The sequence below is a fragment of the Heterocephalus glaber genome, unplaced genomic scaffold (genome assembly GCF_053883595.1).
Source record: "Heterocephalus glaber isolate CG9 unplaced genomic scaffold, H.glaber_assembly_v1.0 deba00001762, whole genome shotgun sequence".
Lineage (NCBI taxonomy): Eukaryota > Metazoa > Chordata > Mammalia > Rodentia > Bathyergidae > Heterocephalus > Heterocephalus glaber.
The window spans coordinates 2,343,448-2,363,058 of NW_028258459.1; the positions used below are offsets into that span (position 1 = coordinate 2,343,448).

The window sequence follows — 19,611 nt, forward strand, 5'->3', positions numbered from 1 at the left end:
GTAAATAGGGAGGAATGGAGGTGTTGAAGGGAGGGCTGGGCAAGGTGAGGTGAAAAATAAGAACCAAGAGAGATTATGTAAAGGTGCAAATTTCCAATGATGAATGTCATTATATTGTACACCTAAAATGTACCAATGATTAGAATGAATAATCAATAATGCAAAATAGGAAGAAAAGTTTCAAAGGGGTAGGGGTAGTGGGAGGGGCAGGGGAAAGGAAAGAAGGGAAAGGAAAAATGATGAGAAATGGAAAAAATGGAAATAAAGTCTTTGTAAATAGGGAAGGGTGGAGGGGGTGAAGGGAGGGCTAGGAATGGGGAAAAAATAAGAGCCAAGATGCATTATGTAAAGGTACAATTCCCAATGAGAAATGTAATTGTGTTGTATACCTACAATGTACCAATAATGAATTTAACAACAACAAAAAAAAGTGGGATGGGCGGGCAACCACTTTCTGGTCCCCCTTCTGTCTCTCTTAGAAGCTTTCTTTCTCTCAATAAATTTTTCCTATTCTTAGCCTAAAAATATATATAAATAAATAAATAAATAATAAAAATAACACCCAGATAGCTGGATCAGGGTATTTTTCAGGGATCTTCTTTTGCAATCAAGTCAATAGGTAAGCTTTTAATAGCTCTCTGCCAGGTGGCTTTCAGTCCACAGAAAACAAAGGTAGCTCTCTATTAGCAAATCAAAAGAAAAGAGCATTATGTGGCTTGTCTCTAGGATTTCCAAGTCCTCATGCAAACCAATAACTTTCTGGGGCAGGAGTGGGGGGATACCCAGGAGACACTCACCTGAGACTGGGAGATTCCGATAATCACCAGCTTGGCTCATGTTCCCCTTAAACATGAACTCGTTTGACAAATGTTCATAGACAGAAATTTTTCCTATATGGTCAGCATCTCCAATGACCAATAAGTGAGGATTTTTGGAGAGTAAAAATTAAACACGGGCAAACATCTGATTGAGGCCACAAGCATCTTGTGAAATAGATTTTTATCTTGGTGTGTGTGTTTGGGAGAAGGCAAAAGAAGGGATGGCAGAAGTGTTACTTCATATCCATTTAGCAAATGATCACTGCTGGGTGCTTCATCAATCTCAAACACTTTCAAGAATATAGTAAAAGGAAACTACCAGCAACTCCAATGTGGTTAAGGCATTAACCCTACTCTGCTTTCCTAAGCCCCTCAAGCTTCTCGGTTTGGAGAATAATTGATCCCTTAAGATATGACAGAAGCTGTGGATATTTTCACTAGAAAAATACTCAGACACTCTATATTTTGGACCCACTTGAGTTTCATGCAGCAAATTAAATACAATGGTATTTCTTTCAATAAAAGCAATTCATAGAATAATACACCCATATGACATCTTGTGTTCATATCTTTGTGTTACTGTTCATATAAATGTATTCACAATGCAAAAATAATCCTTTGTTAGATTTCATAGTCTGCTTTTCAAGTCAGAATAAGGTCACTTTATGATAGGCCTCAGAGAAACTCATTCAAAGACTGTTCCTCTACTGCCATCTTGTGGATGTTTCCTGGAAAAAATAATAAAAGGTTACAAAGGGTTTTTTCTTCTAATTTTCAACACTCACACATCCCTCACCTGTGTTCACCAACTGTTAACATGTTGCTACACCCACTCCATCTCTCTCGCTACACACTGACAACTACATTTCCGTATTTTCAACCTATAGAAAATTAAGCTGCTTTCATCATGATGCTTCACTGAGAAATATTTCAGCATGCATCTGCCAAGAATAAAGTCTCCTTAAGTAACTATAACATCATCACACTCATAAATTCAATATCATTCAGCATCAAGTCAAACTAAAATCTCTTCTACTGTCACCAAAATACCCTTTGTGATATCTGTTTCTACAATACAAGAACACTCAAAACATTCAGCAGTTGTGTCTCTAGTCTCCCGTGGTCTAGAACAATCCTCCTAACGTCCTCTGCTCTTTATGAAAAGTCTTTTAAAGAGTCCAGGTGCCATATGTTCTAGAATGTCTTGTTTCCTCGTGATGATCAAAACTTTCTAGAATGAGATTGTGTACCTTCCACAGGATGATATTGGAAACATAACGTTAGAAGAAACCACTATTGACATCATTGTCAAGCCTGGCCACTTGCTACAGCTAGCAGCTACCTGACTTTTCCATTGTAAAAGTATATTTTCCTTTTTTAAAAGTAAACTGTGGAGTGATACATTGGGTTGTGTTTCCAACAACATTATATCCAACTATATTAGCGGTTTTTTTGACAATCTTTATCTCAGCCAACTACTGTATTACTCTGGAGGTTATAAAATAGCACTTCCTTACTTATATTGTTCTTTCTCCATTTAAAAACTGGCACTCTTCTGCCTAAAAAGAAACACTGCGCTTTTTCCTTTTTTCTCTTTTTTTTTTTTGGTACCAGGGATCGAACTCAGGACCTTGCGCTTGTGAGGCAGGCGGCGGAACCACTGAGCTAAATCCCCGGCCCCTCTCCTTTCTTATTTTGAATACCACCATGGACCCATGAATTTTTTAAACCAATGCATTATAAACTATTATCAGTTTTGATGTTTGAATTATCCATGGTTAACAAGTAGATAGTCCGTGTCCACATTGACTCCATGTCCTTATGTCTTGTCATACTCCTGCCATTCTCTGATCATTTTCTTACTTTCTGATTCAGCAATTATCCATGTTCATCTTGTGCTTGCACATTCCTTAAAGTCAGCCACTTCTCCAGTGTGTTCAGTCCGAATGAAGGGTCAATAGACAGAGGGGGCTGGGTGTGGTGGCACACTCCTAATCCTAGCACTCAGGAGGCTGAGCAGGAGGATCGTGCCATGAATACAAGGCCAGCCTGGCTACACAATGAGTTCAAAGTCAGCCTGAGCTACATAGTGAGACCCTGTCTCAAAAAAAAATAGACAAAGTTAAGGGGCAATACAAACACAACATAATCATGAAATCTGAAGTTTTTTTCCTGTGACTGAGTAGCTTCTAGCAGATGGATATTCTAACATGAAAAACTACAAAAGGGAAGTTTTTTTTAAAATCTTTTGTCATCAGAGGACTACCAAGGTAGCAAAGACTTGTGAAATTAGATCTGGAAGCAAGAGGAGCTCATTAAGGTGAGTCTTACTTTGGGATGCTTCTTTCCCACCAGAATGTTGGGTATGGAGCACGAGACAAGCTAGCAGAGCAACTCTGGTCTGATCACGAGCCTGAAAGGTCAAAAGTGTGGAGCTTACAAAGCAGCTGGATACTGAGGGACCAACATCACAGAGAGACAAGCAGGACACCAAAGAGGACCAACACTTGGAACAAGTTTTCTTCTAGAGGCATTTGTGCTTAAATTGTGTCCAGAATAAGGCTGAGAATCCAGTCAGAAACAAACAGCAAAGCAGTCCATGAAACAAACAGGGCAAGTCCAGGACTGGCTCAGTGCTAGAGAGAAAAACGGGAGTTCAGGACTGGCCAATGGGGAGGCGCTCTAGGAAACAGCCTTGATTCACAGGTGGAAGTACTCTAGAAGTAAGGGTGAACCAGGGGCAAAATAGGCCACTGAAGACTGCAAACCAGCCTTGAGTCAGCGATGTCCCCAGTGAATTAAGGTGATCTGCTCCCTGAGAGAGGACCAAGAAATCTTCCCTGGGGGAAGAGAACATGATTTGGAGCCTGTACATTTTTTCATATACAATTTGAGCATTCAATCCAAATTTTCTGCCCTACAAATAAATGAGACTGAGCAAAACTAAAGAGAGGCAAGCAACTGAAGGTTAGGTGATATTACAGTTACCAGATAAACTTTAAAATAATTGTGATGGATAGGGTCAAGAAAAGATATGGCAAGAGAGAGACTACACAACTGTATACACTATTCGATAATTTAAAAATCAAATGAAAAGGCTAAAACAGAAAACGAAAATGCCAAAAATTAAGTACTCAAATGACGGATTTAACAGGTGATTGGGTAACGTTAAAAAGAGTAGATGATGTTTAGGAAGGACAGTAAGGGTAAGAAGAATGGAAGAGCCAGGTGTGATATGGTAGGAAAGTGAGAGAATGGGATAGAAGCATCCCTAAAGTAGTAGACAAATTCCATGAGAAATACAAAATAGTAAAACTGACATAAGAAGAAATAGTCATATACCTAGGAAAGAAATGAAATCTGTAATTAAAAATCTCAGCACAGAGTCAGACTCCAGGTCTAAATGGCTTCATGGACAAATTCTTCCAAATCCGTAAGAAAATAACATTGACCTTATATAAAGATTTCCAAAAATATAAAAGAGGAAACAACTACCACCTTCTTTGATAAAACCAGCAGAACCAGAATTAATAGCATATTTAACAAGGTCAGTAAAAGGTGAAATAATCAAAATTAATTTCATTTTTATAGATCAAGACAATTATTTTTATTTTTAAAATTACATCATCTAAAATCACCAAATACCTCAGAACAAACATAACAATAAACGTGTAAATATATTTTCAGTAAAAAGTACTAGATATTTTTAGGAAAAATTCAAGAAATTCCATGCAAATATAGGAATATGCCATGTTCATAGGTCAGAGTCTTGATATTAATACGTCAGTCTACCCCAACTTGATTTATGGCTCAGTGATAGAGAGAAATTCCAATAAAAATTACAGTAAGCTTGTAATGAAACTAACATTGAAATTCACACATAAATGCAAAAAGACAAGAATGGAGAAAACAAAGACCAAAGAACAAAGCTGGAGGATTTTTATAGCCAGCTGTCATGACCCACTAGAAAGCTACAATATTTAAGATAGTAAAGACAGTGTGGTACCGGAGGAAAGATAGACAACTAGATTAATGGAGTAAAACCAAAATGTGAACAGACTGCAATTACCTGATCCAACTGGATTTTGGCAATGGCGTCACTGAGCTACCGTGGAGGAAAGAATGGCCTTTTTCAAGAAGTGGCTCTGGCTCAAATGAATACATATGGACACCATATGACAGCAAAAACATATGTATCTGACAAAAAATAGATATGCTGAACTTCCACAAAATGAAAAATATATTTCAAAGGGAGTTGTCAAGATGCTGGAAAGATAACCCATAGAATAGGACAAAATATTGAAAAATTATATACATGATAGGGAACTTTTATCAAGACTATGTAAAGAATTCTTACAACTCAACAATGAAAAGGAAAATAATCCAATTAAAAACTGAGCAAAAGACCTGAATAGCCTTCTCCAAACAAGAAATAGAATTGACCAAAAATGATGTTCAACATCAACAACCATTAGTGAAAGGCAAATAAAACCAAAATGGGATGCCACCTCACACCCAAAGGAATGGCTACAATCAAAAAGAAAGAATAACAAATGCTGATAAGAAGTTGGAGAAATTAGAATCATCATGCATTGCTAATCGCAGTTCTTCAAAATGTTAAGCACTATAGTACCATAGACCTCAGCAAATCCAGTCCTAAGTATATTTGACCAAGATTTTTGAAAACATATATTCATACAAAACCTGATAACACAAATGTTTATAGCAGCATTACTCATGATAGCCCAAGACTGGAAGCAACTCAAATGTTTATCAAACTAATAAATGAATAGACAAATGGCGGTATATCCATATGCTGGAATAGTATGCAGCTATTAAAAGGAACAAAGAACTGATATGTGCTATAACTTGAATGAACTTAGACTACATTATGCTAAGTGAAGAAAGCCAGATACAGAAGAGCACATACCATACGAATCCATTTTTGTGACATGCCCAAATCAGCTAATTCACACAGAGAGAAAGCAGACTTAGTGGTTGCAAAGGGTGAGGGAGTAGGGTGGGAGGAGGTGACAATGGAGCATGACTGCTAGTGAGTACGGGGTCTCCTTATGGAGTGAAGAAAATATTCTGGAATTCAATGGTGGTCATCAATACAAAGCTTCGTGAAAATACAAAAAACCCACTGCATTGAACACTTTAAAAGGGTGAGCTACAAGGCCATTAACAAATACTAAACTGAGGGAGATACTCAGAGAAGACTTGCTCCTATCCTTGTTCCCTCTACCCTATTCCTACCCACTTCGAGTAATCATCTTTCTTAAGTTTCAGTTTATCCTTCCTGTGTCTTTGTGTAGAAATAAGTACATATTCTCAATCCCTTTTTCTTACATGCTATAGATGGTCAGAAAGATTCTTTCCAATATTTTTCTATTACAAACTATGTTACAATAAATATCCTTGGTGCATATATTGTTTCATATTGGAAACATGAGTGGTATTTACTGGCTAAATTACTAGAGTGACAGTGTGGCACCAAAGAATAAAAATATTGCTAAATATCTGTCCCCTCAAGTTGTTTGAAGTCCACATTCCCACCAGGAATGTTCACGAGTGATGGTTTTCATACAGTTTGGTCCACCGGGCTCATTGCCACACTTGCAAAATCTCCACCCTCATTCTCATCTAGTAATTCTGCATCTGGCTAAGCTGAGAAAATTGAATGATACAGGAATAAAAATTCCTATATTATTAATTTGTTCCTGCTCCTGGACTACTGGATCATTCCTATCAGCATACAAATGTGCTGGTGTTTATGGGAGAGAGAGAGAGAGAGAGAGAGAGAGAGAGAGAGAGAGAGAGAGAGAGTCAGAGACAGAGAGATTGACTTACCTTAGGGTAGGGAATGGGGAATGGTTGGGCACAGAGAAAAAAAATACCTTCTGCTCTTAAAGAAATGGAGACATTCTCTGTTAATGATTTGGAAGTAAACTCACTTGACAACTGTGTTCTACATCAGCTGATCTAAAACTTTCCTCTGGCTCAGAATCACCTGCACTGCTTATAAAACCACAACTTCTGACTGAGTAGGTTTGGGGCAGCCCTCCGTGAATCTGGATTTCTAATATACACCCAGGTGATACTGATCTTGTTCTTCTGAGGACCTTCCTTTGAAAACCACTCTTTCTCAAAGCAGCGATTTCCTTTTCGATTTAGGACATTATGGCCTAATTCAACACAATCTGCATTAGTCAATACATTTCAAAGGCAGAAATGATTTCCTTCTTTAATTATGAAATGCATAACTTTATAATACAAATAAGGCACTTTTGATCTCATGCTTCCCACAACTACTTCTTAGTTTCTTTATTCCTGTTTGAAGCAAAATTTCTCAAGAGTGTCTATCTCCGCCGCCTAGATGTTCACACCTACCACCTCCTCAGAGCTGCTTTCATTAAGATCTACAAGGACCTCACTACTGAAAATCCACCTTCAGTAGAAGCTCTCATCTAACTGACTTAGAAGCAGCATTTGACAGTGGATCCTACCCTTCCACTTTCTTCTCCTGACTTCCAGAACCCCATAAACTTTGGGTTCTTTCCTCCTTTGTGTGACAGTCTCCTTTGTTGGTTCTTCTTTTCCTCCAAATCAATTTTGGGGTCAGTCTTTATTCCACTTCTGTAACTTTCCCATTCACTCAATTGCACGGCTTGAAATATCGTCTCTATGCTGACAATCCCCAAATTGGTCCCAGTTGTGAATTCTATTCCACATATGCACTTGAGTGTCTGAATTCCAACATGACCGATTCTTGATCACCTCCCCAGGCCCCATCCTCCTATAGCTTTCCCATGTCAGTACCAATAACAACCCTATCCTCCTAGTTTGCTCTGGATTGTTCTCTTTCACCTCATGGCCAACCTGTTAAGAAATTCTATGGACACTTCCTTCAAAACATTCCCCAAATGCAACTTCTGGACCTCATCTCCTACCTGCTAGGATTCTAGTTTCAGCCACCTACCTGGCAGCAGGCTTGTAACTGGTGTCCTGCTTCTCCTCTTGCCATTCAACAGTCTGTTCTCAACAAAGCAACCCATGTGATTCTACTGAAACACAAGCCAGGCCTTCCTCCACTCAAAACCCTGCACTGGCTCCAACTTCACACCACCAAAAGCCTCCATGTGGTCTTCGAGGCCCTGGACAAGGTCGCTTCACCCCTTACTCTCTAACCACCACACCTTGTGCTGTTCCCCTTGCTTTCTCTGTCACCCACACAGGCCACTTTGCTGCTGTACAACCTGCCAGGCACACTCCTGCCATGGACCTGTCCTCTGACTGTCCCCTCTGCTGCACGAATCTCCCTCCCTTGGGTACCAGCTCTGCTAACTACTTTAGGGCCTTTAAGTCTTCCCTGGTAACATGGTCTATGCTCATTCTTCGGTAGCATGACCTGTGACTCTGAATCCCTCTCCTACTCTTTGACTTTTTCCACTGTACTTCCAGCATTCTCACATATCTTATAGTGTACTCATTTAGCATGCCAATTGTTTCTTCTGCCTTACCCTCACCCCTTCTTGAGGGTGGGACTCTATTTTGTCCCATAACGTATTCCAAGTACTCAGAAAAGTCTCTGGAATTTAGAAGGTGCTCAACAAACACTCAAGGAAAGAATGAATAAATCTGCTTTGGTTCTTCCAGAAAAGTCTTTGCATACACACTCTGTGCTAAGGAAAATGGAAGAATGTTCTCTGCACAGGACTTGGGCGTAGTCTATGAAGCCAATCGCAGGGACAAGCATATTGCTCGCCCATCCATCACCAAGATTCTGCCGCCACGGGTCAGAAAGTAAAGCAAAGTCTTTCTAGGCCTGGTGCCTGATGTAATGAAACTACGGAAATGGATGCTCAGATGTGTGTTAGACACACACCTCTACAAATCATACAAGGTAACTGAGGGCTGGAAGTATAGCTTAGTGGTAGAATGCTTGCTTAGCATCTGTGTGGCCCTAGTTTGCATCCCTAGCAACCCCGCACCACATACAAACACACATGCACAGACAAAGGTGGTTATAGAAATAAAATTTGGTCTTTTCTAATTCAAACTGTTCCTACAAGATTTCAAATTAAGTTTTAACTGTTAAGGTCCATATTCTAGTGTTCTATTTTTAATGATTGCTGCAAGTACGATCCTCTACTTAAAACATTACAAGTTCATTTGTAAACTGAATTACTGAACAGCTGTTCTGTGAGCTGTCTTGTGAATATATGTTCCCTTCCATTACTGTTTGTACTGTGTGAAGGACTTAACATTTCCAACTGACCATTCAATTTATTTGGTGATCACCGCCCCCCACCCTATCCCAGTGAATCAACTGGTAGACTGACTTGAACAGTCTAAATTAACCAGTTCTAGGAGAAAGTTTTGGAAGGGCATTTCTCCAGCTACAGCAAGATAGTGTGGCCTATATAGAAGTGAAAATGAACAAGGCTCTCCGGGCTATATTTAGCTTTCCTTTGTCTAACGCATTGTTTGGCAAGGCACACTGGCCTCAGTCAATCCCGCCTCTTCTAAGCTCTTGTGCTCAGCTAAGATAGAGTAGGCAGAGTGTTAGAAGGGGCCTGTTGACTTCTCCTGGGTGTTGTTAGGCTACTTTACCATTTTTGTTATTTCTCTATTCTCTCAAGCTTTATTTTTAACTAATTACGGATTAATATGGAGTTACAAAGCTAGAACAGAGCGATCCGGGTACCCTTCACCCAGTTTCCCTGAAGGGTTGCACGTTACACAGCTATAGTGCAACATCAAAACTAGGAAAGTGGCATGGGTCCAGTGTGTGTGTGTAAAACCCTCCTCCATTTGATCACATGTGTAAACCGTTGTAACCATTTCTGCAATTCAGATAAAGAAGCATTCCACTGCCAAAGGATTTCCCTGGTGCTTGTCCTTTATAGTTACACTCTCCCTCCTCCTATCCACCTTACTCATTTTTAACTATTTCAGAAAATGTGTTCAGGCCTCTGTTTTGAGCCTGGGCTCACAGCTATCACTTTGCTTTAGTGCCATAAAAAAAAAAAAAACAGATATATCAAGCGCCTTTCTAGGGATATTTAATACTCAAATATATTTTAGGTTACTTATTCTATTCTTGTCCTGGTTGAAGCATGGGTTTTTTTTTTAAATCTCCTTAGTAAGCAAATGTTTAAAGTGCCTGTTCCAATGACCTAGTTACGTGCTCAATAAGACAATGCAATCCAAATCCATAGCTCTGAGGAATAACATTTGGTCACTTTCTCCAGTATGCAAAAGAGCTATGGGTCATATGTGTTTAAAATTCAAATCCTCTTATTACAATGGAAACATTCCCCCTGTGTTCCCTATCCAAATCTTCAACATTTTTCATTTCCTACCTTGCTAACATTCCTTTTTCCAGCTGTTCTTCCTATAGTAACATTACTTTGCCCTGCATAGCCGTAATAATCACTCTTTTTTTAAAATATCACATGAGCTGTCTTGCATGAGCCAACCAAAGTATAAGTTATTTATTCATTAACATTTTCATATTTTATTGGTACATTTTAGGTATACAATATAATGACATTCATCATCAAAAATTTGCAACTTTACATAATCTCTCTTGGTTCTTATTTTACCCCCTTCTCCTGCCCTCCCTTCAACACCTCCATCCCTCCCTATTTACAAAGACTTTGTTTCCATTTTTTTCATTTTCTCATATTAATTCCATTCCCTTCTTTCCTTTCCCTTACCCCTCCCACTTCCCCTTCCCCTTTGCCCATTTTCTTCCTATTTCACATTATCTATTATACCTTTTAGTCCTTATTTACACTTTCAGTTTCTCATACTAGAAAAACTATTTGGTATTTACATGTGTGTCCTATTTATTTCACTTAAGAGTATCACCTCAATGTGCCTCCATTTAGCTATAAATGTCTCTAATTTCTCATTTTTTATGGCTGAGTAGTACTCCATTTAATTTTTTTTTTAAAGACACATTTTCTTTATCCAGTCTCCAGTTGATGGGCATTTGGGCTGTTTCCGAGTTTGAGCTATTACAAACTGTGCTGCTATGAATATAGGTGTACATATATCGCTGTGGTATGATTCTTTTAATTCTTTAGGGAAGATCCCCAGCAGGGGAATAGCTGGGTCAAATGGGGCTTCCAGTCCTAGTTCTTTGAGGTATCTCCATACTGATTTCCACAGTGGTTGGACCAGTCTACACTCCTACCAGCAGTGGAGCAGGGTTCCTCTTTCCGCACAGCCCTGCCAACATTTGTTATTGGTTGATTTGTTGATAGCAGCCATTCTTTCTGGGGTGAGGTGGAATCTCAGCATTGTTTTCATTTGCATCTCTCAAATGACCAGTGATGCTGAACATTTTTTCATATGTTTATTTGCTATTTCTACTTCTTTGTCTGAGAAGTGTCTGTTCATTTCAGATGACCATTGTTTGTGTCTTTAAATTTGGGGGGTCTCATCAACTGGAGACTGGACAAAGAAAATGTGTTTTTTTAATAAAACAGAGTACTACTCAGCCATAAAAAATGAGAAATTGGAGACATTTATAGCTAAATGGATGCACATTGAGGTGATACTCTTAAATGAAATAAATAGGACACACATGTATAAATACTGAATAGTTTCTCTGGTGTGAGAAACTGAAAGTGTAAATGGGGACTAAAATGTATGATAGGTAATATGAAATAGGAAGAAAAGGGGCAAAGGAGAACGAGGTGGGAGGGGTAGGGGAAACGAAAGAAGGGAATGGAATTAATATGAGAAAATGGAAAAATAGGAACAAAATCTTTGTAAATAGGGAGGAATGGAGGGGTTGAAGGGAGAGCTGGGCAAGGGTGAAAAATAAGAACCAAGAAGGATTATGTAAAGGTGCAAATTTCCAATGATGAATGTCATTATATTGTACATCTAAAATGCACCGATGATTAGAATGAATCATCAATAATGCAAAATAGGAAGAAAAGGTCCAAAGGGGTAGGGGTAGTGGGAGGAGCAGGGGAAAGAAAAGAAGGAAAAGGAAAAATGATGAGAAATGGAAAAAATGGAAATAAAGTCTTTGTAAATAGGGAAGGGTGGAGGGGGTGAAGGGAGGGCTAGGAATGGGGAAAAAATAAGAACCAAGATGTATCATGTAAAGGTACAATTCCCAATGAGAAATTGTGTTGTATACCTAAAATGTACCAATAAAAGAATTTAAGAAAAATAAATAAATAAATGAAAATAAAAATAAATTTGAGAGGTCTGATTTTTTTCAGTTCTTTATGGATTCTAGATAGTAGACCTATGTCTGAGGAAGAGCAGGTGAAAAAATTTTCCCACATTGTGGGTTCTCTCTTCAATCTGCTGGTAGTTTCTCTTGCTGTGAAGAAGCTTTTTAATTAGAAGAGATACCACTTGTTGATAGTTTGTGCTAGTTCATGGGCAACTGAGGCTTTGTTCATAAAATCTTTTCCTACACCAATGTCTTCAAGAGTTCTACCTAACCTCTGTTCCAGCCGATTCAGCGTTTCTGTTTTAATATTTAGATCTTTCATCCATTTCTATTTCAGTTTAGTGCATGGTGAGAGATATAGGTCTAGTTTTAATCTTTGGCAAGTTGAAACCCAATTTTTCCAGCATCATTTATTAAAGAGGCTATCTTTCCTCCACTGAGCATGGTTGGCTCCTTTGTCAAAGATGAAGCAGCTGAGTGTGTCTGGAGTTGTTTCTGCATCTTCTAATCTGTTCCACTGGTCCTCAGATCTGTTTCTTTGCTAGTACCATGCTGTTTTTATCACAGTAGCTTTGTAGTATAGTTTCAAGTTGGGGTTGTGATACCCCCTGCCATGTCTCTGTTACCTAGAATTGCTTTTGCTCTTCTGGGTCTCTTCTTGTTCCAAATGAATTTTTGGATTGTTTTCTCAAGGTCCGTGAAGTATGCTGAATAATCACTCTTTAAAAAGGACACTTAAGTTAATTTTACTTGCAGAAGTTTGACTATCACACAGTTTTCAAGGATATGAATATATGATTCGTTTTACAACAAAATCAGTACCCAAGCATACAGAGAGCTTTGCAATCTTCTGTTTTCACTCTATACATGACCATTTTCCCACGCCCTTAAACACTTTATTGTTCTTAAAGGTGAATAAGAAGAATTCTGGCAGAAGAGCAGAATGAACTGACATGGGTCCACACTTTATGCTAAAAGCATCTAGGAATGTTCAATAAAATATAATACTCAAACAAATTTTAATACAATGACTCACTTGAAAGGAAAGTAAATTTCCAGGAACTACAGCAGAAGAAAGAGATCATAGCCAGAGCTCAGGTGATCTTATTGGGTGTAGCATGGAAAATTGCACACAAGAGAAGCCCCCTACCCTGGCAACTGCCATGACTGGCCATAGTGCCCAGTGGAGTAACTACAGGGAAGCTGACACGAAATAGACCTTAAGTGCTTCAGGCCATTTATGGGCTCCCGGAGATGGACCTAGCACTCTTCATTCTCTTATAGGCCCTGTCACCAAATATTTATTCTCAAATATTTAGGTATCATTTCTCTTGGATTTAAATAATACTATATAGGAATAACAGAGCTTTTCTCCATTTTAGTCTTTAGAAGTCACTTATTTCTCTTACATAAGTGCTTTGGTTAGATCTCTACTATTCTGATAAATAGTAGCTGTGATACCAGGCATCACTACCTTGATCTTAACCTTTAAAAGGGAATGCTTCTAAATTTTCTCCATTAAGTGTCTCTATTTTAGTTTACTTTTGTAATGTTAAGGTAATTCCCTTCTATTTCTAGTTTACTAAGATTTCTGTAAACCCCTGCCAGCTGGGCGCCCCGAGCACAAAATTTGCCTGCCACGGAGGACCGCACCTGGACTGGATGATCCTGTGGCTTCCCAAGCGCAGCCTGCGCCAGAGATGAATTGTCAAGCTGGTCCCAGCACCCGGAAGGAAGCTCCCCGCCTCCATCCCAAGCTCCTAGGGCAAAGAAGCTCAGCCAGTCCCAGCACGTGGAAGGAAGCTCCCCACCTCCATCACAGGCTCCTAAGGCAGAGAAGCTCAGCCGGTCCCAGCACCCGGAAGGAAGCTCCCCACCTCCATCCCAGGTTCCTAGGGCAGAGAAGCTCAGCTGGTCCCAGCACCTGGAAAGAAGCTCCCCACCTCCATCCCAGGCTCCTAGGGCAGAGAAGCTCAGCCAGTCCCAGCACCTGGAAGGAAGCTCCCCCGCCGCCATCCCAAGCTCCTAGGGCAGAGAAGCTCAGCCAGTCCCAGCACCCGGAAGGAAGCTCCCCCGCTGCCATCCCAGGCTCCTAGGGCAGAGAGGGTGAGCCTGTCCCAGAATGCAGAAGGAAGCTCCCCCACTGCCATCCCAAGCTCCTAGGGCAGAGAAGGTGAGCCGTGTGGGTGCCAGAAGCACCCCCCCGTGGAAATGAGAAGACACATAAACAAGTCTCAAAAACAGACTTCTGGATCACCTACAGCAACTCCAAAGGGAAACGAGATGGAACAATCTGATACTCAACCACCTGGACTCTCTGAACTGGCAACAAAAGAGGATCTGGGAAAAATGAAATCAGAAATAATTACTCAGATAACAGCAAAGATTTTGCTCATGGTGCAAGACATGATTAATAAATCTAGAGGGGACACACATAAAAAAATAGAGGATCTGAGGAACATGATGGAATCCCAACATAGGAAACAAATGGAATCCATAAAACAGATACAAACAGATTTCCAAGAGATTAAAAACTCTATTGAAAGTCTGTGCAGCAGAATGAACCAATGTGAGGATAGAATTTCACATATAGAAGATAAGATTGCAATTAGTGACCAGGAAAAGAAAAATTGCTTCAAAATTATAAGGGAACACGAGAAATCAATCCAGCAGCTGCTAGACGATGCAAAGAAGAATAACATAAGACTGATTGGAGTCAATGAAGAAAGAGGAGAGAGTGCAGATGACATAAAAAAACTCTTCACAGAAGTGATGGCAGAAAACTTCCCAAGGAAGGGAAAAGAACTTGACATACAGATAAGTGAGGCATATAGGACTCCAGCTAGCCTTAATCAAAAAAAATCTACACATAGGCATATAATAGCTAGGATTCCAGAAATCCAACAGAAGAACAAAATTCTACAAGCAGTGAGAGAAAAGAAACAAATCACATACAAAGGAAAGCCCATCAGAATCACAGCAGACTTCTCAGTGCAAACCCTCAAGGGAAGAAGAGCTTAGTGTGATGTATTTCAAGCCCTAAAGGAAAACAGCCTCCAACCCAGATTGATGTACCCTGAAAAACTATCTTTCAAAATTGATGGAGAAATAAGATACTTTCATGATAAAGAGCACCTCAGGAACTTGATGAATATCAAACCGGCACTCCAAAAAAATTTAGACAATATCCTAAGAAAAAGACAATGAGGATCACAACCCCAGGAAACCCAGCAGAATGAATCCATCAGGCGTGACAAATTAAATGCAAAGGGGGAGAATCCAACAAAAAGAAAAAGTCATGACAAGGCTTTTAAAACTTTTAACTTCATCTCCCTAATGAGTGTATAATTCAATCTTATTATTGTACTGATTAGTATTTTTCTGATTCTAGAGTTGCACACCATTCCTTGTGCTATACTGGCTATTTATCATCTTCTTATGTCTACATTTTAATTGGGTTGTCTATTAATGAGCTCTAAGAATTCTTTATATATTCTGGTCATAGGTTAGATGCATTGTAAATATGGTCTGTTTAAGGACTACTTTTCATTTTAATGATGTCATTTAAAGTTCTAAATTTTGATTGAATCCCATTTATCAATTTTTTTCTTTTATACATCATGTTTTTTGTATCCTAGGTAGTTCTTGCCTACCCTGAATTCATAAATGTTTTCCCTTATAATTTCTTCTTAAAGTTTTATACTTTCAGGCTTTCTTATTTAGGTTCATAGATCCCTTCAAATTATTTTCATGTATGGAAAAAAAGGGTTGAGGTTAATTTTTTATATACGGATACCAGGTGTTCTAGTGTCATTTGCTGCAAACACTATCTCTTCCTTGGCTCTTGAATTGAGTCTATATTCTATAAAATGCTAATGTTAAATAATCTTTCAAAACTCAGTGGACCATATATGTGTGGTTCTATTTCTAGATTCTCTGTTTTATTCCAATGATCTATATGTCTTTCCTTACACCAACACTGCCTTGATTACTGTAGCTTTAGAAGTCTTAAAATTAGGTACTAAACGTCTTCCAACACTGTTTTGCTTTTGGTTTTGGTTTTTGACTTGTCTAGGTCCTTTGTACTCCTACATAACTTTTAAATTTCAATATCCAATTCTTCATTTATAGCAAGTATACACAGACCTGAATTTTTATATATACTTTGTGTTTTCTAATCCTGCTAAATTCAAGTACAAGTTCTAGGGGCTCTTAGAGATTTCTTAGTATTTTCTCTGTAGATGATCATTTCATCTACACATAAAGATTTTGCTTCTGCCATGCCAATCCTATCCTAGCTGTGTCATTTTATTTCCAGACTATTTTGGTGGGGCCTAGGTTTCAAAGTTTAATGGACAGATAAAGAGTAAGCATGTCTGCCCTTGTTCCCCACCTTAAGGAGAAAGCATTCTATCTTCTCCATTTATATAAGGCATTCTCACTGGAAGTATGGAGTACATGTCATTAATCTGTTGAGAAGGTTCTGTTCTACTTCTAGGCTCCTGATAGCTTTTACCATGAACAGCTGTAGAATTTAGTCCAATACTTTTTCTCCAACTAGTGACAGGATCATATGGCTTTTTCCTTTCCTCTGTTTAAATGATGACTTTTGGGGGTGGATCTTCCAATGCTGACCAACACTGCCATCCCTATAACAAAACCACTTTCTACATCCTGCCAGATCTGACTTCCAATAGTTTGTTTTATTAAACAAATTTCTATCTATGTTCATAATTTTTCTTCTATTATCTTTATCCAGTTTTAGGATTAGCACAATGTTGAGTTCCTAAAATGAGGGGAGACGTGTTCCTTCTTTTTTCTGCTTTAATTGTTTGATATAATTTATCAGTTAAAATGTTTATGAGCCTGCTGTTGTCATATAGGTAGGTTTTCAAGCTAGGAATATACTTTCTTTAATAGGTGCTATTCAAATTTTATATTTCCTCCAGAGTTAGTTTCATTAATTTGTCTTCCAAGGTACTTCTTGGAAGTTGTCAAATTTATTTCAAAAAAGATTTTTGTAATATGCTTTCTATATCCTTTTAAATTCTGTAAAATCTGTGGTAATGTCTCCTACATCTCAATATTGCAATTTAAAAAATGTATAACTGATATTGTGTAACAGGAAGAAAAGATCTAAAAGAGCAGGGTAATTGGGAGGGGTAGGGAAAAGGGAAAAAGGGAAAGGAAAAAATATAAGAAGAGGAAAAAAAATGGAAACAAGGTCTTTGCAAATAGGGAAGAGTGGAGGGGGAGAAGGGAGGGCAAGGGAAGGGGAAAAAAATAAGAACCAAGATACTCATGTAAAGGTACAAGATCCCAATGATGAATGTAACTGTATTTTACACCGAAAATGTACCAATAAACTTAATGGGAAAAAAAAAAGATTTCTGTAAATCATAAAATGGCTGTTGGTATTTATCAGTTGCTTTCTTCTGCACCTTTTCAGAAAATTGATCATGTAATTGTTCTCCATCAGCCCTAATATAATTATATACTTATACATACCGGGATTGAACCTTCATTGCACTCCTAAAATGAAAATTACATAATCAAGTGTTGAATTGTCAATAGATACCTATACAGAGATCTATAACTATATACTATATAGATATCTATAACTATTATATATAATAACATATGGATATTCCACCCAAAAATATACACACTTCAGGAAAAGATAGTATGTTTTATCAGCAGATAGTGTTACCCTCACATGAGGGTCCCTAGAGGATGTTGTATATCACAGGAAAACCACTACACTGCTGGCCCTTAGAGAAGAAATTGAAAATGCATGTGCAGCAATCTTAGTGACCAAGGTTATGCAAGCAGCAGTTCCCTGTACTAATAAATGTCTAGAGGCTCGTGGCCACCACTTTGAGCACCTCTTGTAATTGTCAAGGCCAAAAGTAACTTGTATTAATCTCGTGATGTCTCAATAAGTTAGTGTTTAAGTATTTATGCAAGTTTTTTTTTCCTTAAGTGTGTATACATTTTTGGTGCTCTCTCTCTCTCTCATATGTGTGTGTGTGTGTGTGTGGTCTGTATCTATGTCTGTAAGTTAAATTGGCCTCTAAGTTTTTTTCTTGCACTATCTTTAGCTGATTATGATACTTACAGTTTCATAATCATAATGGAACTAAACTTTACATCCATCCAGAGTCTGGATGTCCAGGAGCTGAATTGGAAGATCTTTGTTTCTGAGCATTTGATAATTCCTGGTTTAAAGTCTGAATTTCTCTGGAGTTTGGGAGAATGTTCATCACCTCTGATGTAAAGCAGTCACCCTAGTTCAGGCTGTGCATCAGAGGCATTTCTCATTTCGCTATTATCTTTTCATTTGGAATAGATATGGTAATGGCTTGAGGGCAATGATCAAATGTGAATGTTCACACATTGGTGATTCTCTCCCTCTCTCTCTCACAGGACTCAATCATTCGTGTCAGACATGATTTGGTAGTGCATCAGGCACTGGGGTTGGAGACACTCTGGACAACCTTATTTCCTTCCCACTCTTCTGAGGGTCCCTTGACTTTTAACTTTTCCTCAATTGCTCAACTTTTCATCTCTGGGTCAGCATTTACTCTGCAACCCTGATTGTTCAACTGCCATTTGAAGCTCTCATTCTTTGCCCACTTAGTGGTAATCTTTGTCATTATGACCTACAGCCTTTCTCCCAATCTGTTGGAGAGCAGTCACAGATGCTCCTATTTCTTTCAAAGTACTGCTGCAGACTACTTCTTCATAGATTACAGGAGTTATTGCTAAAATTCAATGTTTTTTTTCAGTGTACTAGCGATTGAACCCAGGGCCTTGCACATGCTAAGCAAGTGTTCTACCACTGAGTTACATCCGCAAGCCCATGCGTAAAGATTTTCCTTTTTCCTCCAGCCTTTTCACTAGTTCCTGTGGTGATCTTAAGCAGCAACCAGCACCACAGCCTGTTCCCTAAGCTGACAAGGCCAAAACTGCAACTCTGAATAATGAACTAGAAGGAACAACCACCACCCATGAGAACCATCATGTTTTCTGGCTAGTGTTCTAGGTGAGGATATTTTGCCTTGTCACAATTTCCTCCTGCCTCCCCTGGACCTGCTTTGACTCAGCAAGCTGTTCCACACATGTGCTCGCTTGGCTTGGTGAGACCTGCTGGTCGGTACCTGCTCTTCCCTCACCATACACCCAGCAGTTATCTCAGGGACAGGCAAGCACATCAGAAAGGCTGCCTTTATTCTGGGTCTGCATTAGGGGAGTCATGCTTTGGTGTTAAGCTGGTGCTTCCCACCAAGACAGAGAAGTTACCCATGATTCATTGGCTCTTCCACATCAAAGCCTTCTTGTTGTTTTTTCCCCTTTTACTTGAAGTTAGTTTTTAGGGGTGTTTACATGGTTGTCAGGGATTCTGGTTTTTGTTTGGGGAAGGTTTTGGGGGGCAGTGTTGAGGATCAATTCATGACTTTTCACAGGCTAGGCAAACACTCCACAACTACATCCCCAGCCTTGCTTGTGTTTTTTAAGGCCAGATGGAAAGCTCATTTTGAATTCCATTAGGTTTATCAGAGCAAAATATCAAAGATGGTTCTG

At 38.9% G+C, this 19,611-nt stretch overlaps 1 protein-coding gene across 3 annotated transcripts in view; it reads right to left on the reverse strand.

Moving 5' to 3' along the window:
• Window positions 1-745: 745 nt before the first annotated feature.
• The window catches only part of Fmr1nb (FMR1 neighbor), a 53,150-nt gene continuing 34,284 nt past the window's right edge, over window positions 746-19,611 (reverse strand). Inside the window, exon 7 of one of the 3 annotated variants that reach the window (XM_021249164.2) lies at window positions 746-1,546. In XM_021249164.2, coding sequence (XP_021104823.2) covers window positions 1,494-1,546 — 53 coding nt within the window. In that variant the 3' untranslated portion in view covers window positions 746-1,493. The remainder of the gene's footprint in view (window positions 1,547-19,611) is intronic. The other 2 variants (XM_021249162.2, XM_021249163.2) reach the window with 2 other exon arrangements.